At 42.3% G+C, this 27,230-nt stretch overlaps 1 protein-coding gene across 12 annotated transcripts in view; it reads right to left on the bottom strand.

Moving 5' to 3' along the window:
• Window positions 1-999: 999 nt before the first annotated feature.
• PALM2AKAP2 (PALM2 and AKAP2 fusion) overlaps window positions 1,000-27,230 on the bottom strand; it is a 311,697-nt gene continuing 285,466 nt past the window's right edge. For 11 of the 12 annotated variants that reach the window (XM_054689096.1, XM_054689098.1, XM_054689100.1 and 8 more), the window contains 2 exons: window positions 13,285-13,463; window positions 1,000-4,212 (listed from right to left, as the gene is read on the bottom strand). In XM_054689096.1, the coding sequence (XP_054545071.1) occupies window positions 4,114-4,212; window positions 13,285-13,463 (278 nt within the window). In that variant the 3' untranslated portion in view covers window positions 1,000-4,113. The remainder of the gene's footprint in view (window positions 4,213-13,284; window positions 13,464-27,230) is intronic. The other variant, XM_037491598.2, reaches the window with a different exon arrangement.

Genomic DNA, 27,230 nt, shown 5'->3' with positions numbered 1-27,230 from the left:
GGCCAACAGACATATGAAAAATGTTCAACATCACTTGCAATCAGGGAAATGCAAATCAAAACTACCATGAGATACCATCTCACACCAGTGAGAATGGCACATATTAAAAAAACTAGCAACAACAAATGTTGGCGAGGATGTGGAGAAAAAGGAACTCTTCTGCACTGTTTGGTGGGAGTGCAAACTGGTCCAACCACTATGGAGAGCTGTGTGGAGATTTCTGGACCTACTAAACATAGAGCTTCCATATGATCCAGCAATTCCACTCCTAGGTATTTACCCAAAGGACACAGAAACATCAATTCCAAAGAGCACCTGCACTCCTATGTTTATAGCAGCACTGTTTACAATAGCTAAGCTTTGGAAACAACCCAAATGCCCAAAAGTAGATGACTGGATCAAGAAGATGTGGTACATATATACCATGGAATATACTCAGCATTCAAAAAGATAAACACATGCAATTTGCAGCACATGGATGGCGCTGGAAGGGATCATGCTCAGCGAAATAAGCCAAAAAGAAAAAGAAAAATACCGGATGGTCTCACTCATAGCAGGAATCTAGAAAACTTAAATAAGGGACCAGGAAAATGAATATAAGAAAGTGAAAATCAAAATCAACAAAAAAACTATGAACCAGAGACACTTTTTGGGGGTGGGGGCGGGAGGGGAAGGATTTGGGTCAGAATGGGCGTTTGCAATTGTATGGGGGAATATAAAAATAAAATTTAAGATAAAAAAAAAAAATAGTGAGAGGAGAAAAACTTCTGGTTATTAATGTTACTAAAATAGGATATGGAGCTTTAAAATGAATGTGTTAATAAACTGATAGAAGAAATAACATAAATTATAGAAAACCTGGAAAAAAATTGGAAAAAATAAAAGTACAATAAAACATCTTACAAAAAAAAAAAAAAAAAAAAAAATGAAATACTCTCAGGAAAGCTTTTAACAGCTACAGAATCTAAACATTTGTTAGAGTTGAGATTAACAAGCTCGCGTGCTATTTGGGGCAGGGACAAGCATCCAAGGAAAGTTTTTCACTAGCCTTTTCCTCGCAACTGGATTAGGCAGGAGTGACTTTCCTCCTTGGGTCTGTTGTGTTTTCGGAAAGTTAAAGGGATTCATTTGGGGTCCCAGAGCCTAGCACAGTGCTATGTACAAAGCAGTGGCCCCAGGTTTTTTGAATGAATAAAAATCTCAAGAAAGTGCAGAGAAAATCTGGCTCTTCCAAGGCAACTGAAATTTATATTGTAATGGGATTATGAGTGAGTGGAGCGAGGAATAGCAGTTATTCTTCCCGAAGGCAATATAAGGGAACAGGCAGAGGTCAGAGATGTAGGTGCCGCAGTTAAGCAGCTCTGTGACTGTGCAAGGGTGACAAAACTCTGCATCTGTTGCCTTACCTCCACGTGGAGCCTGGACCAGAGGACCTGGGCTCCCTGAGTCTATGCAGTCAGTGCTCTGGTCCAATCAACTTGTCTGCATCTAATGCAAGTCCTTTGTTTTGCCTGCTAGACTCTCATTCACTGAGATTCTCTTCTCAAAGGTAGATGTAAGATAAGTACATGGTTTCCTTCAAAACAGAACAAAAAACTTCAGCAGAGTCCTGAACAGTTTCCTCTGGTGAGAGAGAGGGGGAGTTTGTCCATATCACATCAATATCACGTCTAGGGTCTCTACTAGATCCATTGCCAGTGCAAAGAACATTAAGCACTTTTGTTTTTTGTGCATTAGACTACATCACTCTCTTCTCCAGCCATCCTTGCATGCCTGGGACCGCATGAGGCTGCCACCCTGCCTGTCTGATTCTTGGAAACTTGGAAATCCTCAGGGAAAGTATCCTTCCTGGTCGTTTCCACCTAGCTGTCAGGAGCTCTAATCTAACATTCATCTCATCCTCCTGGGAATGCCTGTCTCCATGTTAGCCTCCTCCACTGGAAAAATGAATTTCTTGTGGCAGGGATCTTAATTTACTTTGTGTCTCCAGTGGCTAGTCCATTTTGTTGAAGATTCATTCAGACTACCTATGAGTATGAACTACATAAATATGGTGCCAACAGCCCATTTGTAGAATTTGGCTTCAAGCTAAAGGTTCCCTTCGCAGTTTTCAAGAATCCTTGAAAGTTATCAGACAATTCCATTTTTATTTTGTGCCCACCACTTGTCTATGAATAAAGACTTCCCCTAAAGTCAGCACTAGTCAAAAAAGAGCAAAGATAATGTGCATAACATTACATACAAATCTTGTGAAATTGCTACTTGTCAGAATAACATATTAGAGCTTGTGACATACAATATAAAAACAAAAATGAATTTTAGTGAGGTCTGACTTGATTATTGCTTTTTTAAAACCTCTGTTTTAAAACAAAGGGGGAGAAAGGGAATGGCTGGTCAGTTTTTTTTTTTCTCATGGCCAATGGCCAGAAAACAGAAAATTTTTTCTCATCCAGAAATTAAGGGCACCCGATTATTGAATACCCTGGTCATATTGCTTTAAATGACAGAAAGAATACAGCTGGCTTCTTCTATAGTATACTAAGCATGAATACAAAGCATGAGAATAAATATGATACTTCCCTACATGTCAATTACAAAACTGCTCAAAACTTTGCAACTGTGACTCATGCAAATACCATGTTACGTCAATTTAATATAGCAAATACTGCATCAGCTCAGTGCCTCTATATCCCTTTTCATAAAAAAGAAATTCTCACTTACTCCTAATGCTGGAAAACAGCTCTGGAGGAAATAACTGTACACCCTTGTCCCATGATCATTCTGGAATTTTTATCTTCACACACAGACCCTTACTTGTGAGCACATACACATCACAAACACAGACACCCGTGTACATGCACACTTTTACACACACACACACACACACACACACACACACAGTCTTTAGGATTTGTAGCTGATTCCAAGCCTAGAGTTCTATTCTATATTTTTCTCTGTATAATCCTGAAAAACACTGGTTGCTCAACAAAATAATATCTCTTGATTCCTTTATTCTCTCACTTTCTCCCTTCATCTTTACCTTCATGACCTTTCCTTAATGTGTCATTTCTAACTGATCCAAAATAATCTATCATTCTCCCTTACTACCTCTAAAGTCCACTTTATAGTATAAAATATAGTTATAAACACCTGTTTATTTCTTGCTGTCTATCTCTCTAAGGCAGAGTTCACCCTTTTTCAATTAATTGCCTTTCTAAAAATACCCCTACCATCTTGAACCAAGCTGTTCAATGTGTACAGATTTTATACATGTATATATTCCCCCATCCCATCATAAAAATAGTTGTTGCCCACTAAATAGTTTTCATATGAAGAAACAACTGAAAATGTGTTCTCATAAATTGCAGATCAGTCAATATTATAAGCAGACGAGATCCTAAAGCTAAAATAATCCATTTGGTTTGGCTTTCTCCCCCTTTCTCAACCTCCTAATGTAGAATAGATTGTGTTTGCAATATAACATATTGTCTTAAAAATGTGTGTTTTATGTGTTGCGATCATTAATTGCTCCCAATTAAAAACAATTCAATGTAAGAGAAATGGAATCATAATGGCCTCTTCTGGGCAAATATAGACAAAAAAAATGTTATTCACTTTATGGCTGCTGGAGTAAATGGAGTTAACCCAACACCTGTGATGCTGGGAGCGATGGGTGGGAAACCGGTGCAGAGAAGTAGCCTGGGCCCAGATAGCACAGCTCATGGGCCCCTGCTCTGTAATGGCCCCATCGCCACTGTTCTTCCTCATCACCCAGCAAGGCTGGTCTCGCTTCTGCCTGTAGCAGCCATGTGGATTTGCTTGTCACTTCTTTGTCCTTTTGGATCAATTGTGGATTGGTCCAAAACCAGGCAATTGTTTGAGTCACAAAAAATCCCTTTCTCTTTTGACTCTTGGGAGGTAAGAGTTTGATGGGTGCACTTCTCTTTTCATTTTATTTTTCATCATTGTATATTGCAGCTGCTGGTCTACATAAGGATTGCTGAGTTTGTTTGCACTTTAATAAATATTCCATTAAAATGCTTTGATGTGTTGATGTTTTGGTTTCTTGGTAACCCAAGCACCAAAGACGCTTCCTGGGTGGAAGGAAGTTTATTATTCATTGTCCTCTTCCTCCTGGTTGGCGTAGATCCCTGCCTCCCAGCGCAAGGCCAGTGCACTCTTTCTTCGATTAACCCGTGTGGCCTCAAGGACCTAAAAAGAGAGGAAGAAAAATTAGGCAGGGTTCATGGATATTGGTTCTCTGTTTCTTTCCTCCTCTCCCTCTTTCAACAGCATCTAATGAGAAGGGAAGTAACTGTCTGGTAAGGTTGAGAGGTAGGAGATAGGGAAAGATGGTAGGGTGGAAGGGTTCTGGGTTTGCATTCATCTCATAGCCATCGTTCATTTGCTATTTGATCAACACTTTTCAATAAAGAGAGACTTCCTGAAATGTTCTGCAATTTTCTTTGTGCAGACCTGCTGACTCTGCAGCAAGGTTTTAGGTAACAAAGCAGACATCTATGTGCCACAGATCTACACTGACTGAGGGAACTATCCTATATTTGCACCATCCAATATGGTAGCCATGTGGCATAGGGCTAGTGTGGCTGAGATGCTACATATTAATCTTAATTAATTTTATTTTAAATATCCTCATGGAACCATATTGGACAGTACAGCTATAGATTATCTTAGTCTCTCTGTAAACGAGCAAACCAGAAAATCATTCCAGACAACTGAACCACTATGGATTCAATCCATCAGGCTTTGTGGATCTATATAAACTATGACCATATTTTTATAACATGAAAATCTACTTTGGTATAAACGTCAAAGATACATAAAGTGAAAAAAAATAGATTTTTGGGCCAATAAGAAGCAATCTGAGCACTTTGATGCAACTTTTGGGCCACAGGTGCTCCTAAGTAAAACAAAAGGTTGATAATATCAAAGATGGAGTGTCAACATCTGCATAGGACTCCTTCCCTCTGGGTCACGGACTAGCCTGTGGACTCCTAAGGAGAAACCTTAGCCAATTGTCTCCAACTTTAGTTTGATCAAGGTGAGATCCATGTGAATGACATTTAGGTTGCCAGCAAATGAGAAAAGGCTCAAGTTCATGACACGGCACCAAAAGCAAGTCCATGCATGCCAACCAATTAAATCATTGTGGCATTTGTTTGGGATGTGCAGATTCTGACTTTGAAAAGTCCAGCAGAACCAAGCTTGGCTTCTCCTAAGAGCAATCACTTTGGCAAGGACAACTCCTGAGAAGTAAGGAGGTGTAGCACTCAGTGGTGGGGGTTCAGATGTAGGCAGATTTTGTAGATTAAAGGGCTGGGTCCAAATCCTGCAACTCAGACACATAAATGGACTTCCCAGAGCTTCTGTGTGCTTTCTTCTCCCTGGAAAGCCTTCCTCAGTCCTCCGAGCAGGCACAGCTGGGCCAACATGCAGGATGCCTCAGTCCTGACTGCTGAGTGAATGTTCATTATTAAGCACACAGACCATTAAGTGTCTCGTGTGTAAGTGTGCCACATCACTTACACAGTGTCTAGAATAGGAAGTCTTCAGGGCAGCGTGCTTGCAAGTCTGGTACAGTCAGGATTCTCTGGTCAACGTGTGGTAACATGGTACTGAGACAAGGTGCTTGGGCATGCAGTCCTGAGCTTCACTTCCAGTTGAGTTTCTGGAGTACCCCACTATTGTTTATGGGATCTGTGACTCAACTTATGTTATGTGTAAAATGGACAGTACCTGATCTGCTTTATAGGCTTTCTTAGAAGACAGGGAGATGCTGAAGTTCAGGCAAGTCTAGATTTAAATCTGAATGACTGTGACTTTGGGAAAGTTACTCTTGCCTGTGTCTCAGTCCCCTTATATGTAAAGTGGGAATAATAAACACTGCAGTATAGAGTTGACCTAAGGACAGAATAAGGCAATGCATCTAAAGCACTCAGCCTAGTTCTGGGTGCAGAGGAAGATTTCTGATGATTATTATTTCAGCCAGTGTGAAGGGCTTATAAACTCTAAAGCATTATTCAAACATAAGGCATTTTTATTAATAAGGAGAGATACGATGTCTAATATGGCCATCTGTTTGCCTTGCAGAGCATAGAGACAAACAGAAAGGTCTACAAAAAGCCAAAGTTCTAAATCCATAAGGTTCTGAAAAAGTGGTTCCCATCTTTTTCAGAAGTCCTTATCTTTTACTTAAGCCCTATTGTAATTGTCAAACATCCTGAACAGATTTCATTTACTCTCTCCTTCAGGAACCCATGTTACAATTCACCCATCCATCATCTCACAGATTTTATTGGATTCCTACCAAGTGTCAGGCAAAATGTCAAGGAAAGAAGACTCTCTCTCCCCATGAGCTTACTCACAAAAAGTATGATGGGCAGAGAAACATATTTAAAACTGTGGAACATTTAGCAAAGCTTGGGTACAGAAATCTTCTTTTTACAGACCAAATAAAGTAATTATGCCAATCATGAGTCCCCCTTTTTAATTTTCATTCCCATAGTTTGTATGACCACTTAACACAGTCTGTATTTCTGATGAAATATAAGGCTTTAAGGAATGGCACAGCCAAGAACATGAAATGGATCATTACCAAAATAGTCAGTGACCTTGTTACGAAGCTGTCTTTGGTTCACAAGGCATATGATCTAGGACTGGTTCAGGGTGAAGCTGTCCTGAACTGGCTTTTTAAAAATTCAAATGCCAAGTCCTTGGGGAAGGTATATGAATGAGCAACTGCTTCAGAGTTAATTCAGACTAGTGAATGTGTGTGTGTGTGTGTGTGCACGCACATGTGCACACACACACACATATAAGAGCAAATCACTAGCAAATCCAGAGCTTTTTATTTCCTAAAATCCAGTCCTTTCTTTTCTGATCCAACCCCCTGCCCCCCATGCAAACAACAACAACAACAACAAAACAATAAACAACAATGCCTCAGGGTTCTAAGAATCACTTACTGTTTAAATCCTCATTACTATTTTATGGGTTTCCTATTATTATTACTTCATTTTAAATAGGAAGAAGCTGAAACACAGGGAGGCTAAGTAACTCTACCAATGGTGCTCAGCAGGAGAAAGTGAAGATCTGAACCTAGAAATCTGAGAGGGGAGTTGCCCCAGGCTTCTGGGCAACACTAAGCTACACTGCTGTTCAGTGGCTATAAGGAGACTGGAGTATCAGAAAGGGTGATAAACACTGTGCAAAGAAATGGAGAGAAACAAAAAAATAATAGGCCTGATCTCAGGTTTCATCACATTCACAAATATAAGGTCTGGTGGAGGGAAGATCAATTCTCTTTGCTCAAGTCTGTAATGTTATTATTTCTCTCTAATGCATAGGCAATTCAAGTAGATTGCTAAATACTAAGTAGCAAACAACACAGGCACTTTTATTTGGGAAAAGTGAAATAAAAGATACATGTAAAATAATATTTGCTAGTATTTTATTTCCTTAATTTTTCTTCAACTGGAGACAAACTAGACCTAGTTTTATCTTCCTTGGTTATATTTGAACAGATTTTCATATTCTTAACTATGTTTATTCAAAAGAATGATTTAGAGTCTCATTTTCCAACTGTCATCCCCTAGATAAGACATTGAGGAAGGTATGTGATATTCTTGATTTTCTTTTATACCTTATGAAAGTAAATTCCTGGTAATCAGTAGCTCACATGGATAGTTAACTATAATTCTTCTGCTGAAGAGGGAGATTTTAAAAACATATGATGCTGTAGGTTAGCAGCAGAACCCATCTGAAGAATAATTTACAATATGTAGTGAGTATGAGGAAGTATAGACTCTATAACCAGTGCTTCTATTTCTAGATATAGAGAAGCAAATTCTTCCAAAGGTACACAGAGATATAATTAAACAATCACTGAAGTATTGTTTGTAATGGGGGTTGCAGGAGCGGGGGTGGGGGGTAGGAAACAACCTACATTTCCATACTAGGAGGATGAATAAATAATGATACAGTCCAAGGGAATATTATACAGCAGTGATTTAGAACTAGATGTATCAACATGGACACATCTAAACACAGTGCAGACAGCACACAGAAAGGAGTTGAGGATAATATATGATACCATTATAGTAAGTTTCAAAACATGCAAAGTCAAAACAATTTCTGTATATAAACATATACATTTCTGTATAGAAACATGTAAATATAAAAACATGCATGGAAATGATGAACAGCATAGTTACCACTCTAGAAACAGAGAAATGGGAACTGGGAGAAGTAACAAGAGGGCTTGAGTTGCAGTTGCAATATCAATTTCTTTACAAAATATAAAGACAATAGCATGAAGTGATAACAATGAGAAACCTGTATAGATGGTTTTATTTTTATATGATGTCATATTATTGGAACAATTGAGTACCAACTCTGTGACATCAGGGACTTTGTTTTGTTGACTGCTATAGTCTTGGAACCTAGAAAAGTGCTTGACACGTAGTAGGTTCTCAGTTGTTCACTGAGCAAAGGAATGAAAGATCTGTAATTCCGTATATTTGAAATAATTCTTTTAAACTAAAAATAATACAATGCTGTGGAAGTAAAAAATTTTAAATGCATGTGCTTTCTTATAGCAAAAAAAACCAGAAAATGGGGTGGGGGTAAAGAGAAACATTGTGCTTGAAGCAGCCAAGACAAAAATACAAGTTTAAAAACTGGGCAAAGCGGGGGGTGGTGTTTGGAATGGTTCACTTCTGGAATAACTAACCCTAGTGCTGTGTAATGGAGCATTCTGGATTTGTGAAGGAAAATGAAGGACTGGTTAGGATCAACAGTCCAGTCCTCCTTTGGGACAGCACTGTATGTAACCAGGCCAGAGTACATGTGCTGTCAGTGTCCACCAGTTGTGCCCTCTGGTCCAAACATCTTCCAGACCTGTGAGCCGGGCCAGGTCTGCCCACGCCCACCGCACAACAAAGCACAGCAGCGAGTCTCATTGTGCATACTCCGACGGCCCATGACAGTCCCCCCAGTTCAGAACAAGCAGGATGAAATAAATATGAGACAAACTGCTTTCTTGTCTTTCCACTTAAACCCAACAGGAAATGGCAAACCACAACAGCATGCACCTGGGCCAGGCATGCAGGAAGACCAAGACAAACAAGTTGAAAAGTACCTCGGAAGTCACCTTGCAAGACAGTAACTTAGAGGTGTACTGGCAGAGAGGGAAAAGACCAGGGTTAGTGCATGGCAGACACACTCACAGAATGCCCCCCGCTGGGAACCAGCCCCACGCGGGGAGTGGCGGAGAGGTAGTAACATCAGGAAACCATCACACACCCACACCAAGACCGGTTCATCTGATATTCATTTATTCAAAGGTTTGTATCTTTTGGAGCAAGTATATTCACTATGATTCATTAATAAAAATATCAGATAAGCCCATCCTTTGTTAATCCAAGGTTGGCTGCTTCCATTTTCTATGTATGAATTGACACCAGTCTTTCCTCCCTGTGTGTAACCAGAGGCCCACAAACAAGGTCCTTGTTGGGCATTTGGGATTTGCTAGAATCTATAGGCAGTTGTAGGCAAATCCCGCAGGGTTCTCTGAGCCCCAAAACAGACTTAGAGGGTATTGGCTCATGAAAAAATGATCCTTCCCACAGACAGGAGCTGGTTTGAATGCCAGGTTTGTGGAGGCAGAGTGTCTGAAGCTGACCCAAGGGTGGCACAACCTAGTAAGACCACACAACCTCCATCATCACAGTCTTGGGGACTGGGTAAGTTCTTGAGAGCAGAGTGGTCATGGAGGAACTAAAACAACCCTTTCCTTCCTGAGGGTGACTAAAAACCTCCGCAAGGAAAAAGCTCCGGGGGAAAATGGCCTGGCTAAGGGAAATGAGGTAGAAGGACTGACTTTAGGGAACCCCTCCAGAGCTGTGGAAATGGCCTTGCATTTTTACACTGCTTAGAACTGTGGGAGAATTTATTGGTTTGGGGCATTGGTCACCATAGACCAATCACCTTCCTTTGCAAGGCACTGAGAAAGCCTGTGGGAAACTATAATTCATTAGTCTGTTCCAAATTGCATGACTGATCAGAGAAGGCATCGGGCCCAGATAAAGGACATTTCCAAGTAAGACAACATTTCTAGATAGAGAAAACCACAGTCAGCGCAGGACTGTAGCTGGGTGTGCAGTGCGTGCTCAACAACTATGTGACTGGTGCAAGCCTGGGTCCCCACCGAGGAAAAATAAGCCTTTTTGGAATTCTCACAAAGGCCCTGAATGGGCTGGTTAATGTGACAGTCCAGGATATGGAGGAAATGGGGTGGGGAATAACACTGTCCTTACCCAAAAATTAGCCCAGGGACCCACTGATAAATGGGGCCTGGCTGAAGCCTTAAGCATGGAGACAGGCCTTAGTGACTATGCCATGCAGAACAAGAAAGCCAGCCCAGTGGGCGAGGACTGTGGCTACTGAGGGGATGCCCTGCTCATGTTCTGAGCCAGCAACCAGAATGGCTGTTTGAGGCTCTTTTTGAGAAAAGCGGCTTTATCAGTTTCTTGTCATCAACTTTTTTAAACAATTGAACATGAGCAGAAGAGTCACCGATGACTTCATGTCACCAACACAGAGACAACTGGGCAAATGTTTCCACAGAGAGGTTCATAATTTAACACTCCATCTCCTGCCAAGATCCTCTCCTTGTTTCCAGCAGGAGAGAGGGACATCTCAGCAGCATGAAAAAGTCCACCAAATGCTGTTAAAAAGTGGAAAAATTGGAGGTCCCTGAGTGGAGACTAGGATTCCAGAGTGCATGACTGCTCTGGGGTGCGGGGAACATTGCCCCTGCTTTGATGGCAAAGATATTTTTCTCAAGTAGGTCGGCAAACGTTATTCATCAATTGGCAGGCATGGTTTCATCTGACTTCTCTTTCTTCTTTCCTTCACACATTAATAACTTTGTGTTTAAAGTATCACTGTACATTCATCCCAATTAACCCCATTTTAAGTCTGCCTCCCTTTTGAGAAGCACAGCAATAAGAACCCTTTGCCTTCAATTTCCAAAGAGCTCGCTACTTCCGGTGGGCAAATTCAGTCTGGCCCTGGGGACACATGGTGAGGACAAGTGACTTTGGGGAAGGAATACTGGCAGGTGGAGGTGCTGGGGTGTTACTGGAGCCATGTGAGTCATCTGAGGCTCTCCAGGTGGCGAATCTACGAAGCCACATTCTGCCCCAGAATTGTGCACCAGGGCCTCAAGGGGCTGGGAGCCAGCTCCACAACTCAAACTCCAAGCAAATCCATCTGCTCCCTTTGATTCTGCTTCTGGTAAGAGGGGAAAAAATGGAGAAGGGCCACAGGTCAGCTAGCAGGAAAAAAGGCGTGTGCATTCCTACGCAGAGACTTCAACATATTCTTCAGTAATTGGTGCAGATACAACAGGAAAGATTCCCCTGACTGAAAAGGGCTAAGAGATGGGGGAGCAGATGGCTCTGGGCATGGATTTGCTTTAGAAGCAATCTGACTAGAGTTTTCTTTTTCTTTTTCTTTCAGATTTGGGTCTCTTAAAAGACGATATAATAGATCAAAATTTTTTGCTCTGTTCCTAAAAATTTTCACTGACAACAATCTTGCTTCTCTGTAATATCATCCACAGTGCAAGCCACTTGACCTTGAATTCAGGGTTTGGGGATATTAACAGCTGTTCTTCCTGATCTGAAATGTTTATTTACTTGAGAAAAATGGCGAGAGGCTGCCACTCCATTGCGTAAGTGGAGCAATCGGGCATGAAAACACCGATTTCCAGTCACTTGCTTAATGCCAAGGGGAAATCCCGGCTGGCTGGCATTTGCTAGCTGGCTGCCTGGGTTTTGGAGTATGCACGAAGGAGGCTTCCGGCCTCTGCCTATGACATGGGTAAGAGCAGGCTCTTCACTGCTGTGTGTAATTTTGTCTGTTAACTCTTGCAGCTTGACACTAAAGGCCCACACAGCTCACTTGCTGGTGTGTGGTGTATGGGCATCTCTGGAGAAAACACACCATTTATAACACTGAGCTGCAAAATGATCACAGGCTCCAGAAAATGCCCACAGGTAAAATCTGCTTTTTAAGGGGGCTGTGAAAGATGGCTCAAGTGGGCAGAAAAGGCTCCAAGGGTTCAGGACAGGAGCTCTGCAGTGGAAATGCCCTGCAGCCACCAAGAGCCAGGTCCCAACCCACTGTCCAATGTGGGGAACAGTCCAGAAACTCTCCGACCTGCCAGTGTTCCAGGTAGTTTAGGTGCAAACCGGAGGGAGAGGTGGGGGTTGCCAAGGGGACCACCAGAAGGCTGTAGACATGTTTGCCTGTGTTCTTTCTATACCACTGCATATTGAAAGTAATGTATTTCCAAGTCTGCTTTCAATTTCAGATGTGGAAGGCAGTGAGTGGGTGTAGGATGCCTGCTGTGAGCCCCACAGCATTCAAGTCTAAGGTGATCAAATAATTTATCATGCAAACAGGGGATCTTTTTTTTTTTAAATTATTTATCTATATTTTACATCATTGTTCATTTTTAATGAAGAATGACACCAGGACAACAGGCATGAAGCCAGAGTGTCCTGGGGAAGCTGGGTAGCATCTTCATCCTCCCCAAGCTATTGTGCTCGAGGTGGAATGCGGGTAAGGGACTGAGGCCAGGCGGTCCTCAGGGACAATAGAAGTCCCCTTTGGGGAAAGAAACCACAGAACAGATACCAGCCTTGTCATGTGACTGTCATGAGCAAAGTCCTTGCAGTTGAAGGTAGCAGGGCAGCTGCGTGGTTTTTAACTCTCATTTGAAATGGTTCTTTCCTGCCAAACTGAACGCAGGGGCTTGGTAACAGGCCCAAAGGCATTTAGTCTTTGGGGTACTATGTCACATTGATAGTAGGCCCTGAAGGAACAGCATCTGCGTGTTCTCTAGAGAAATAACATCTCTACAGAGCAAGGCAGGGGGTAGAAATCAGCTCCCTGGTGCCTGGGAAGATTTCTTGATGCTTCTGTCCTTCTTCCCCGTTGCCCCTGTGTTTTCTACACACCTAACAGCCTTGCAAGCAGGCTCACGCTCGAGTTGGCAGCAACAGGACCTCCTTGCAGGATCAAGGTCTTTAAGAGTGAAGACGACAACCCAAACCCAACACCAGGCACATTAAACCACACATTTGCAAACAGTTATGGAGCCACGACGCCGGCCACACAACCACTTAACATCCATGTCTGCGTGGACACCGGACGCCCTTACAGGTGGGAAAGAGGAAAGGAGGAAAAACTTACACTACTATCATCCATTCTCTCGCGCCTTTTAGATTTGTGAGTCTCATAGTCTTCCATGAGGGTCTGCATCAGATTCTTGGGCCGCTGGGATCCGGCAGCCTCTTCGGGGGTTAAGTCAGGCTGCAAGCTGGGGCCTTCAGGAGTGGGGGATGAAGGAGGTTTGACTTTCTCTATTTTCCCTGAAACAACACGAAGAGAACACCCTTTCTAAGCTTGTCTGCTTGTGACTGCTTTCAGAAAGAACAGAAAACTGGCAAAAAAACAAACAAAAAAGGCAGAGAGAATGGGCCTGGATTGCTGGTGGAGTGCAGGTCATTTTATCACAGAGGTCAAAGCATTTAAGGACAATGTCACAAACCATCCAACAAAGAGCTCAAGAAACCAGTGCTAAAAAGGCAGGTAGACTAAAGAGGCCTGTCAGGCATTTTCAAACACACGTCAGGCAGACAATACAGACACTGGCCCAGCTGATCTGGGGACGTGCACCCCATCACAGAGCATAGGTCAGACTGCCAGAGGTGGCAGAGCCTTCAAGCCTTAGAGACCTGCTTTTCCCAGGTAAGTGAGCTAGGGGTCAGCCACAGGCAGGCCGTGCACGGAGGTGTCCTCACCAGGTTCTTTGCTCTAGGTCAGAGGCTCCCTGTTGTCAGGTGATGTGCATAGGTCTTTGGCACGGCCACCATCATACTGTCAAAACTTTGGATGAGAACTAGGCCTGTCCTTCCCAGCTCACCCTCATCTGACGCTGGCCAGATTCATTTTTTACCTTACCTGCCAGGGTCCTGAAAGCTTTTGGGTTTGAGACCCCAGACCTGAAGGAATGAATGTCAGCAAAGCCAGCTTCATTGCTGTAGAAAAGACTTTTCCAGCCTGGAGAAAGGTGAGGTTTTAGTGTTTGAAACGCCCTGTAGGAAATAATTAGGATACAGAGACCAGGCCCAGAGCCACATCATGCCTCCCACTGGGGAAATGCCTGGCCCTGATTCTGGCCCCAAAAGGGATGGGCTTTATTGCCACAGAGTCCCAAATGTACTTCTGAGCTGTGTCTTTGGGGGCCACAGCCATGCTTTTCCTACCACACCTTTGAGGGAGACACAGCTAGAGCCTGTGTACAAGGTATGTGAAGATACACAAAAATAAATGGGGCCATTCATGTCCAAGAGTTTGGAAACTGCCAGAAAGGTTAAACTCATGTGAGCCCTTGAAGGCAACTCCTCTTTCTCTGTCCGACTCCCAAATTGGCAAAGGCCTGATGTAGCTGCAATCACAAGTGAATTGGGGTCTCTGGGTGGTGAGGGGTATATTTGGGGCATAGCTCCTTTATGTGGGCGTTGGAAAGCCCTCTGGTGTTCAGGAAGCCCGAGTTTTAACTCCTGTGCTTACATGAACTAGCTGTGTGATGATGATAATCGCTGAATGTCCTCACTGCAACCTTGGGCTGGTTGCTTAAGTTCTCCAAGTCTCAATTTCCCCAGCTGTCAAAGAGAATTTGGGAAGAGGTTGTCTTAGAGGCTCCTTCTAGCTCAACCATTTTGCTCTTCTTGGGAAGATCAACTCTTATTGATTAAGAAGAAAGGCATGTGGCCATCACACTTAAGGATTATGTGGGAAGTGGTTTTTAAAACACTGTAGAGAAGCGATGCTTTAAACATGAAACATATTTTCTGCTTGCGTCTTCTTTATATTCCCACAAAATCAAAACCTATCTCTGGAGTAGGTTTTACTGGATATAACCACTAGAGGTCACAAGAGTACCAGGAAAGACAGACAGGCCTAGGCCTAGGCGTGGATGGGCTGCTTGGGAAGAGATGGTGACTGAGAACTCTCGAGAGATAATGAGGCTTCAAATAACCAAGCCAGGACAGGACATCAGCAAGCTGTCATAGGCCCCCACATAAAGGTCACACTGTGCCCCATGCCTGGCCTTGTGGTGGCCAGTCTGGCTGGTATCAAGGGAAGTCAAGTTGGTCAGGTTTCTCTGTCCCCAGTAGGCCTCAAACCACACACAGCAATTCTATGCTTTCTGAGGAACAGGACACCGACTGCTGAAAAGCTGGAGGGGCTGTTTCACACCCAACATTCCAGAAGGACCTAGTATGCAGCCAATGGTTCTCTCAATCAGGATGTGAAAAAACTAGTGTTCTTCCCCACTGCGGACACCACAACTGCTTGGAACACAGGGAATCCTGCATGAACGTGATGCGAATGTCTGTGCCCAGAAGCCTGGGAAGTTTATATGTCTCCTTGTCTGCTCCCTGTAGGGCCCTTCGAATTTTCTTGGCTCTGAGGACAGACCCTTTTAGAATTCCAAACAGTGGTAGTGATCTTTGGAGCTCACTGGCATACATCTCAGCCAGCACTTCCAGCACCCAAAGTTTCCCTCTCCACTTCCCCATCTCTTATAGGAGTATTCACCTGGTGAGTGACTGAATCGCTGAAGAGAGCTCAAAGTGGCCTCACTACACACCAGCTCTCTTGAAGGACCCCAGAAACTGTCCCTAGGAATCATCATGCAGACCTGAGGCAGACCTCTGTTGGCCTTGACCAAAGGTTGAAACCTGACATTGACAGAGCAGGGAGTTGGTGCAACGTTGAGTCCTACAAATGACATGAGAAACCAACAACGCAAAGCAAGGTCAGAATTCTGAATGGAGGGTAGAAAATCTTTCGAGTTTACTTCAAAATCATTTTGTTCCAATGTTTCCCTCTTGAGTCCTTTTAGCCTTAAGCTTATAAAGGTGTTTGAGGGTACACAGCTTCATTTGTCTGGGATGATTCCAAACTGTGTTTCTAGAATTGTGTCCTATACCCTAGCTTTGGAAGCTAGTACTCAATGCTGCCAACAAAGTCATTGGTCAAAAACATTTGGGAAACACTGGGTTAAAGAAATCTTTAAGAGAGAGAGAGATAAATTTTCTCACCAGAGGATTTCTGCAAGGTTTTGGTGTTAATATGATTGTGAGGCTGGAAGAGCTATTTGAAGATGCTACACTGCTGGCTTTGAAGATGGTGGAAAGAGCCACAAGTCAAGAATGCAGACAGCCTCTGGGACTGGAGGAGGGAAGGAAATGGACTCTCTCCAGAAGGAATGCAGCTTTGCCAATACCTTGATTTTAGCTGAGAAAAAACACAACCTCAGTCTACTTGAGCTGCCTTAACAAAATACCATGTGCTAGGTGGCTTCAACAACAGAAATGAATTTTCTTACAGTTCTGGAAGCAAGGTGTCAGCAGGGTGAGGACTCGAGCTTGCAGACAACCACCTTCTCCCTGTGTCTACACGGCAGAGATCCATCTCTCCGGTGTCTTCTCTTCCAAGGGCACTAATTCCATCACGAGGGCCCCATCTTCCCAACCACATTCTAACCCAAATTACTTCCCAATGCTTCCATTTCCAAATATCACATTGTGGGTGAATTTTAGGGAGACACACTTGTCCTATAGCCAACACATTGTAGGCTTCTGACCTCTACAACTGTAAGATAATAAATTTGTGTTGTTTTAAGTTATTGTATTTGTGATAAGTTGTCACAACAGCGATAGAAATATACCAACCGAAATATAAACCCAATATTTATCCTCCATGCACCTGTGTGCATCAAAGACAACCAAGCAGGTTGTGGATAGAATTACAACTCACATATTTTTTTCTTTACTCTTTTTTTCTTACTTTTTTCTACAATAAGCACAAATTAATTCTAAAATATAAGACCAACCAGAAATGTTTTCTTGTAAGTATTATTAACCATGCTAAGAAAAGCCGATGTGTTTGCTTTAACCTTCAAGGACGAGGCAGTTCAACAAGCCTCTCCATCTTACCAGGTAGTGTGTGGCACCCAGGGGGGCGGAGGAGCCCACACCACCTCCCTCACCCTGTCTTGTCTCCACAGCAACACTCACTCAGAGGCAGTAGCACTGCCAGGCTGACTAAGGAGCAAAGGGGGAGGCAAAATTTTACTCCAAAGTGGTAAGCGCTGTCTCACGTCACGAGTGGAAGAGAAAAGTAAGAAACATGAATCTGTGTTTCCTGTTTATTTATTATAAATAGTTAAACCCTTCTGGTGCAGAGAAAGAAAGTCCTGCCTTGGCTACACTTCCAGATTTTCTAAGACGGATTTCCCTTGGGCATCTGACAGGGAGAATGGGGGTGGAGAGAAGAATCACAATTCCTCCCACCCCAGGGAACCCCAGAATGCGGCTGCTGCCATCCCTCACCACCCAAACCCTCCTTCTGTGGGGAACAGGTCTACCTTCTAAACAGCCAAGAGTAAGCAATTCCAAAAGGTTAGAAAAGTATTTTGGTCAAACTTTTTGATTTTGGTAATGATTATATTCCACATACATGGTGTCTGAATTTTAAATCAAAGGTCCTTTGTTTCTACATTTCTCAAGAGAAAAGAAAAAGCCGCTACCCACTCTTAGTTAAAAACCAAACCGAGGAGAACAAAAACGCCCACTGGATGACATGCCTGGGCCCAGGCCTCCTTCAATGACCTCCTTTCTTTATGCGGCAAGGCGGTGAGGTTGCAAACGTCGCAAGCCACCAGGAAGAAATGAACTCATGCTTGCATTTTCATTTTCACTTCCTCTCGCTAGAAGAGGACATTTGCCCGTCAGACCCTGAGTACATGGGCTCCCGCTGTGACCCACAGACGGAGAGCTGGTCCCTGGCCCTTTCATCTCCTCCTTTGAAGGCCCCAGGGGTGGGAGAATGCGAGGATATGAATCTTTGGATTATAAACCTAGCTCAGAAATGAGAAACCCTCCTGCTTGGCAAAACATGGCTGAGAAACTTCCAAGTATTATTACTTAAAGGTAAGTTGGGGTGGGGGGGATGGCGGGGGAGGGCTCTGGTATTGGCTCATTTCCTAAAAATGGAGCTGGAAGATGAAAACCCCAGAAGGAAAGTGCTCTGATGCTCTTGGAGAACATAGTTGAAGACCAAAGCAGCAAAACTGAAATTTTTGAAATTACATTTCAAGTTAAATAGCGATTCTCCCATCAAGAGCTTTTGGTCCAACATATTTCTACATTGCTGGGCTTGGCTGGGTGAAGTTGACATTCTCCTCCACCCCACATGGTCCCCAAAAAGATTTTTTAAAAAAAGAGAAAAGCTTTTATGGTAATACTCGTCACCAAATGCATTTTTTCTGAACTCATGGCTGACGATTGCAAATGAATTCCTGAATTCAGATTTTGTATTAGAAACTGTAACTCCAAGGAAGTAATATGAAAACAATCCCAACTGGGAATAGAAAACAATTTTATAATGCAATTTCTGCCATTTATTTCAGGTCATGGTAGCTGCTGAAGAATAACTCCTAAGTAATTCTGCCAAGTTTTTCTAGGCCTTTTCTTAAAATTTAATAACTATAACAATGACAATAACCACTGGGAGCTTTTCACGTATGAGATACTGTCTTAACTTATTGATGAGATTGGCACTGTTTTATTCCCATTTTACTGGAGGGTGGGGAACTGAGGTGTATAGGGGTGCACTCAAGCTAGCAAGCAGTAGACTCCGGATTTGAACTTTAGGTACAAATCCAGAGATGTGACAATCACATTTGGGCACACAATTATTTAGACCAGTTTTTTAAAAATCAGGAATGAAGTTTTATTTGAGGGATGAGAAATCAAAGAAAGAGACTCGGAATATCTGTGTTTGATGCACACAAGTAATTTTGGGAAGACTCTGAAATTTAACTTCAAGGTCATGAGAAACAAAACACAATTACCTGAAACATAAATGTACTCTGTGGTGCTGGAATGACCTGTCCAGTGAGCCCACCCATGCCCTCTGGCCCCAGTTCCCCGCCCTTAAGTAGTAGCTGACTCACAAAGATCAAATGGAGCCGAAATGCCAGGATCCTTAGCAAAGAACACAGCAAGTCACCAGTAAGTCATCTCCTGTCCTGAGCTCCAGCCATCATTTGGGGACTTCCTGCTCCTAGGCCAGACTTGGATTAGCTCAGAGATTTTATTAGGCATGAACAGTATCTTGTAAGAATTAGGTCCTTTGATTCATCTTTTCTTACTCAGCTCAAAACTGCATCCTTCTTTGCATGTGGTTGAGTCAGATTTTTCAGAAGCTGCTCTCTTAAATTGGAGCATGGAATAGCTGGGCTTGGGTGAATGACTAAGCTGCTTTCTGGGGATGAACTTGGGGCAAGAAAAGTAGCCAGACTAGACACTGACATGGACATGTTAGTCCCTCCGCCATCTGCTCCGATCTTTAGGCAGATCAGCCATTTTGCCTATTGTCATTTGGGGCACTGGAACTCAGTTCTAGACGCACAGAGGAATCATTGCTGGTCACTTGAGCACTAGTCTTGACCTCTGTGAGCAAACTTATGCATTCAGAGGATTCTAGAGCTACAGTGGTTCCAAAAAGAAGGCACAGGAAGGATCCAAGAGGATGCAGGGCTCAGGCCCGACACCAGGAGTGGGGAGAGGAGACTGAGCTCAGTCACTCATGGCTGGAGAAGGGAGCTGTTACTACAAAACTCACAGACCTCAAGCGCAGGAGCAAGAAAGGATGTAAAAGGAATATGAACTTTGGAGTCCAGTGAGCCTATGTTTGAACTCGCCTCTACTACCTCCTAGCTGAGTGACTTCGGGCAAGTTAATTGATTTCTCTGGGTTTTGGTGGTATTACATCTTAGAACGCAACTAGGAGGTTAAATCAACAGTTGTGGGGCCTCCCCTGGTGGCGCAGGCAGTTGTGCACAGCATTGCGAAGCTGTCTGCAGCCTCTGCAGTGCCTGTTCGATCCCGGCCAGCCGGCAAGGGTCCCATATGGCGTGGCAGACCTCTCCTGTCTCTCCTGCTGCTCCCCTCAGCAGTGTATTTTGGTCATTCTGCCTGTTCTGTTCCCCGCTCTGTCTCTGGTGAATCCTTTCACCCTTCCGCACATCTGGTTGTTGTACAAATAAATAAATAAATCTTTAAAAAAAAAACAAATGTGTGAAATAACTAATATAATACAGCTATAGCTTTAAGGTCTTGGTAAGTCACAGCTACCATAATTAGACCTGTGTCATCACAGAATGCTCAGAAAACATGGCAGTGGATGATGACCACCTGTAGGATATTCCACTTTAGGTTTTAGTACCTTCACAGTCGTCTGGGTCCTGACAAGTTGTACATTCCCTGCCAGCCTTGTCAGAAACACAGGCACTGCACAGTCCTGAAAGAGAGCCTTCTCTTACCTGGCCCTGTCAGGGACTCGCCCATCAGCTATCAACACAAGGTCTTCTACTGTGGAATAATGAAGGCATCTCAAGTGAGACTTGGCCTCATCCAACTCCAATTGAGAATGGAACAAGTCATCAAACTCTGCTTCATGAACTTACATATATATTTTTGCTGTCCAGAACTTTTCTTACTATTTGAATATAATGAAGGGGAAAGAAAAAAGGCCCAGTCAATAATCTTTATAATAATATTAATGATCATTTCGCATGCAATCTTAAGCCAAATTGGCAACAGAAGTCACAACTCCCTATGAACATTATTTGTATAAGATGTATATAGTTGAATCATAAGGGCCATATATGACAAGCCAACAGCCAGTATCATTCTCAATGGCAAAAAGCTGAAAGCATTTCCATTAAGATCTGGAACAAGACAAGGATGTTCACTTTCACCACTGTTTTTCAGTATAATACTGGAAGTCCTAGCCAGAGCAATAGGACAAGAGAAAGACATACAAGGAATCCAAATAGGAAAAGAAGAAGTTAAACTATCACTATTTGCAGATGATATAATAATATACATAGAGAACCACAAAAACTCCACAGAAAAACTAATTCAACTAGTCAATCAGTTTAGTAAAGTGGCAGGATACAAAATCAACATGCAAAAGTCAGAAGCCTTCCTATACACAAACAATAAATCTGAAAAAGAAGAAATAAAAAAAAAATCCTGTTTATTATTGAAACAAAAAAAAATCAAATACTTGGGAATAAATCTGACAAAAGAGGTAAAGGACCTACACAAAGAAAACTATAAAACACTGTTAAAAGAAATAGAAGAAGACACAAAGAAATGGAAAGACATCCCCTGCTCATGGATTGGAAGAATTAACATTATCAAAATGGCCATCCTACCAAAAGCAATATACAGATTCAATGCTATTCCAATAAAAATTTCAATGACATTCTTTGAAGAAATAGATCAATTATTGATGAAATTCATATGGAATCACCAAAAACCCCAAATAGTCAAAGCTCTCCTGATAAAAAAAGAAGGGGATGGAGGCATCACACTCCCACACTTCAAACTATACTACAAAGCCATAATTATCAAAACTGCATGGTATTGGCACAAGAACAGATACACAGACCAATGGAATTGAATAGAAAATCCAGAAATAAACCCACAGATTTATGGTCAAGTAATATTTCACAAAGGAGCAAAGACTATGCATTGGAGCAAAGAAAGTTTGTTCAATAAATGGTGCTGGGAAAACTGGGTCGTTACATGCAAAAGAATGAAGCTTGACCACTACCTCACACCATGCACAAAAAACAACTCAAAATGGATTAAAGAACTAGACATAAGACCTGAAACCATAAAATACATAGAAGAAAATATAGGTGAAATACTACATGACATGCACATCAAAGACATCTTTACAGACACATCACCCAAAGCAGTGATAGTGAAGGCAAAGATAAACAGCTGGGACTACATCAAATTAAAGAGCTTCTGCACAGCCAAAGAGACAATAACAAAAACAAAGAGAAACCCCACCGACTAGGAGAACATTTTGCACACAACACTAATGATAAAGGACTGATCACAAAAATCTACAAAGAGCTGATGAGACGCAACAAAAACAAAGAAAATAATCCGGTCAACAAATGAGCAGAAGAGCTAAAAAGAAACTTCTCTGAAGAAGAAATGCAAATGGCCAACAGGCATATGAAAAAATGTTCAACATCACTTGTAATCAGGGAAATGCAAATCAAAACTACCATGAGATACCATCTCACACCAGTGAGAATGGCACATATCAAAAAAACTAGCAACAACAAATGTTGGCGAAGATGTGGAGAAAAAGGAACTCTCCCGCATTGCTGGTGGGAGTGCAAACTGGTCCAACCACTATGGAGAGCTGTGTGGAGATTTCTGGACCTACTAAACATAGAGCTTCCATATGATCCAGCAATCCCACTCCTAGGTATTTACCCAAAGGACACAGAAACAGTAATTCCAAAGGACACCTGCACGCCTATGTTTATAGCAGCACAATTTACAATAGCTAAGCTATGGAAACAACCCAAATACCCCAAAATAGATGACTGGATCAAGAAGATGTGGTACATATACACCATGGAATATTACTCAGCATTCAAAAAAGATAAACACATGCAATTTGCAGCAACCTGGATGGAGCTAGAAGGGATCATGCTCAGCGAAATAAGCCAGAAAGAAAAAGAAAAATACCGGATGGTCTCACTCACAGCAGGAATTTAGAAAACCTAAATAAGGGACCAGGAAAAAACCTAATTAATACAAAGTAAAAATCAAAATCAACAAGCAACTATAAACCAGAGACAAACTGGGTGGGGGGGCGTAGGGAGAGGCGGGGAAAGGAAGGACTAGATCAAAATAAGGGCGGGTGCAATTGTATGGGGAATATAACCAAAATGAAAATGCATACATTGTGCAAAGATGAAAAAAGATGTAAGAATTATATAAAATAAAATATTTAAATTTAAAAAAAAGTATGTAGTTGAGGCCTATGGGTGTTGTGGTAGTGGGTATGATGTGGTAACATACACCAGAAAAGGGGTGAACTTATATCCCTAAATCAAATCATATAATCTTGTAAATCAACATTACCTCAGTAGAAAAGTAATTCAATTACAAGTAAATAAAGTCACATATATGCGACTACACAGATCAACTTAAAATTTGAATTATATGACTGCTAGAAAATATAATCTGGTACATTATACCCACTCAGTATAATCTACAAAAGGAAGTAAATATAAAAAAAAAATGTGAAAAAGTAAGCTAAGAATAAATAAAAGGAAAAAGTCAGCCTTGACCTGTCTCCTAAATCTATTGAGGGTGTCAAAGAGTTTTGTGCAAAGTTATATGACATTCTCTTCCTGTGATGAATATAATATAACCACACTGGTGTGGAATGCTTAAAAAAAAAAAAAGTAAGCTATCACATCTTCCCATATAATAAAAGACATGAGCTAAGCAGACACTCCAAGTTATGGGTTTCAAAATCCACCTCTTTTCCTTTAGCACTGTCCATAATGTGCAGTCCCACAGGGCAAACTCTCTGACTTGGCAGAGCCATTCTACATGTGGCATGAAAACAGAAACGGCTAAACTAATCATCACCTAACTAACTGAGTTTCTCTGTCATGTCTAGAACTTTGAAGTGAAACCAGGATATCTAATAATAGGCACAGGCACTAAAATGAGAACTGTCTGTTGACACCCGTAATGTGAAAAGACATTTGAAATAGTTCTCCATTGTAACTTTAATAAAATGTTTAGGTTTTTCCTCCCAAACTCACTCTCGGAGGGCCTTTTACAGTATTGTGTGAAATTACTGGTGCACCCGCCAGAGTGCTTCCTGTCTCTGCTTTGCCTAAGTACATCAACACCCAGAGCATGCGTGTTCATTCTTGCGATTCAGGCCTCTCACAATGCACCGGGCGTCACCGTCAAGATGGCGTCACCGTCAAGATGGCGTCACCGTCAAGATGGCGTCACCGTCAAGATGGCGTCACCGTCAAGATGGCGTCACCGTCAAGATGGCGTCACCGTCAAGATGGCGTCACCGTCAAAATGGCGTGCACCATGCCTCCAGAGATGCTCCCACACAGAAAGAGCACCATAAAAGGCAGTGCCAAGAACTCATTATAGCAGAGAGCCCTTTAGTCCATCAACTCATTGAGGAAGTCAGGACAGCAAGGAAATGTGTGGAGGTAAGTACCCCTTTGAGAGCCTTAACTGGCTTCCCACTGGCCTACAGGATAAAGTCTAAACTTGAATACCTTTAACATACATACACTGTTCTTCACTGGCTGCCTCCAAGGCAACTTTGATTTGTTTTAACTCCCTACCTTCAACCCATCCTGCCTTATTTCCACCCCTCAAATATTGCCTAGTTCTCTGTTCCTTTTGGGACCTCTGTGGGTGCCTTGCCTTCCATGAGAACAATCTCTAGCCACCCTCTGGGCCCAACTTCCACTCCTTCAGTTCTCAGCTTAGATGGAATTTTCACAAGGAAAGAAGCCTTCTTGTCCCTCCAGTGAGGTGGCCTTCCTTATTCTCTGCTCCTGCAGGTCTCCCTGCTTCTGTCAGCAAAAGGACACCTTTGTTGGATGTTTCTATTACTGAACTGTAAGTTCCCAGAGGGAAGGGCAGCACCTGCCCTGCTCATCTCTGTAAGAACAAAGGTCACACAAACCTTATTTAAGTGGACCCTCTTACCTTAAAAATCAAGTAAGGACCAACAAGATAATATTCCTGGATGACTTTCTGGATATTTCTGGACTTCCTTACAATTGGTCTTTGAAAAAGACTCCATCCTTTTAAAGAAACGCTATAATCCTCCTACTTTGAAAGGTAGGGAAACAAACAAAAAATGATATTTACAATACCCAGAGAATGGACATAATGTCTGGACAACGTTCTATGTGAAGAATTAGTACATTTCTCTTTCTTTAATACATTTTGACTCTAAGTAGATTTTATATGCTTTAAGCTTTTAGGATTCCAGCATATCTCCAGCAAGATTTCCACTCAAGGAGAAGTTAAAAATTACATTTTTCATCACCTAATATTGACTCACTGATCTGATGTAACAAATCAGCTGAGTCACCTCTACTGGCAGGAGATGGAGAGCAGTACATCTTCATTCACAAAACCTAAACTGGAGCCAGCAATTCTGACCCTGGCCATGAATCGTCCCATTTGGATACTCAGACTAGTGTGTCAGCCTCCTCCAAACTTGGAGACTGGGCAGCCCAGCATTACTCCACAGGTTTCCAGGCAAGGATAGAAAAATTGCATTTTGCTTTCAGTTTCTTTCAACTTGTGTTGTGATTCTGAGAAGCCCTGACACCCAATTAATTGTCCTAGAGATAAATGTGAAGGAATGAGATGCACAGACATTATCTTGACTCTGTTCAGTGTGAAGACTTGCATGGGCCAATTACCATCTTACATAAAGGGCTAGAATTCAGGGGTTCATAGAGGGGATGGGATACAGAGAGGGAAGTCAGTTCTAGTATAGAGAGAAGTGCCAAAGAAATTGGTACTGGGCTGGCTGCTGGGGCAAACATGAAGACCTTAACTTGTTTTAAGCCTGGTGGGGAAGCGTGACAGAAACCAGCAGGTCAGTGATCTACAGGAAAGTGTGGAAATGTCTTTATATCACACAACTGTTCATCTACGAGAAGTAAAGTAGAGGATGCAATGTGGTGAGGGATTCAATTAAGAGGTGCAGTGAATGAGAGAGACAGAAAGGATCCACTGAGTATATATGTGCTACTGAGAACATTCCAGAATGAAATAATGCAAAGGGAGGGCTAGGTAGGTGCAGTCAGCTATAACTATAGGAGAGCCATGGTGCTTGACTTCCATATGAGCAGCAGGAGCTGAAACTTCCTTCATCAGACTGTGGGCTCTTTTGCAAGCCATTTAGTCACTTCCTTGTGAAGTAAGATTCAGATGCAGCTGAATTCAAGTGGCACAAAAATTTTAAGATGCTGTACACAATGCCCAACTGCATCTCTGTGCTAAGCCCACAAGAATTTAAAGTAATTTGACAACTAAGCCAACCAGTCCTGTTTATGCATGGGTGACCCCCCTCCAAAATAAATCTCCCCCTGCAAACTTTCTTAGCCTCAAATGCTCAGCTGCATGTTGCTCTGTTACCTGAAATAATTAAAAAAACCATTATCAAGAAAGTCACTGTGTTCTGCTTCCTCTTCCCTTCCCTTTCCTTCCTGAGCAGTTTAGTTCAAAAGTCATTGCGTGGAGTGACAAGTTTGGTGTCTGCGGGAAGTTGGGTGTGTGGGAAGAGGCACAGTGGCCCAGAATGATGTGATGGAGCCAGAGCAGAGGTGGGAGGGGACAAGGGTAGGATTCGACCCAGGGCTGGAGCACAACTTGGGTAAGGAGGATGATCATTAAGTGGCCACCCAGAAAGTGATACTGGAGCCAAAGTTTGGTGAGGAAAACAAGAGATTAGTTATATAAGTGTCTGGAGAGGACTGATAAAATAATATACTGAAGATAAAAGAAATCCAGTATTTTACTATTAAGGAGGTTACAAATATGGAAAGGAAGAATGTGAACCCTGTGATTAGATTAGAATTAAAGATGAGCTCATGGTTCTTGTGACCAAGAAGTAGATAGGTCATAGGATGGATGGATGGACGGATGGACAGATGGACAGATGGACAAACAGATACACACCACACATGTGTATGCTCTCTATTCTGTTGATTGAGAGTGCTTGGGAGCAGTTACAATCCAACTGCAGTGAGCACACCAAGCATGCAGATCTTGGTTTCTGAATACTGTTCCCCACTAAAGGGTGTTAGTGCTCTTTGTAGAATTCGCTGTGTTCAGCGAATCAGTAAGATAAGACAGAGCATCTCATGGTCAGAAATTAAGGATATGTCCAAAGAATAATGGGAACATGTTAAAAGAACACTGAAGGTGGCGCAAAAGGGCTCCCATGACTATAGCTGAACAAATTAAGTATAGAAATAATGATAGGAATGGATTATAATCCATTGTATCATAGAAATGAGATTGTAGTGGCTCAAATAGATAATGGATAAAATGTCTGATAAGTAAGATGAGATTGACATAATACCAAAGTAACTCCCCACAAAATAGTTACTAATTATAAAAAAAGAAAAGGTAACTTCATTGCGTATAAACCTAGCAGACACT

This window comes from Talpa occidentalis, unplaced genomic scaffold (genome assembly GCF_014898055.3).
Source record: "Talpa occidentalis isolate TD23 unplaced genomic scaffold, MPIMG_talOcc4v2.1 talOcc4.7, whole genome shotgun sequence".
NCBI classification, from domain to species: domain Eukaryota; kingdom Metazoa; phylum Chordata; class Mammalia; order Eulipotyphla; family Talpidae; genus Talpa; species Talpa occidentalis.
The sequence above is the reverse complement of the archived record's forward strand: the minus strand, read 5'-3'. Positions and strand labels throughout refer to the sequence as shown.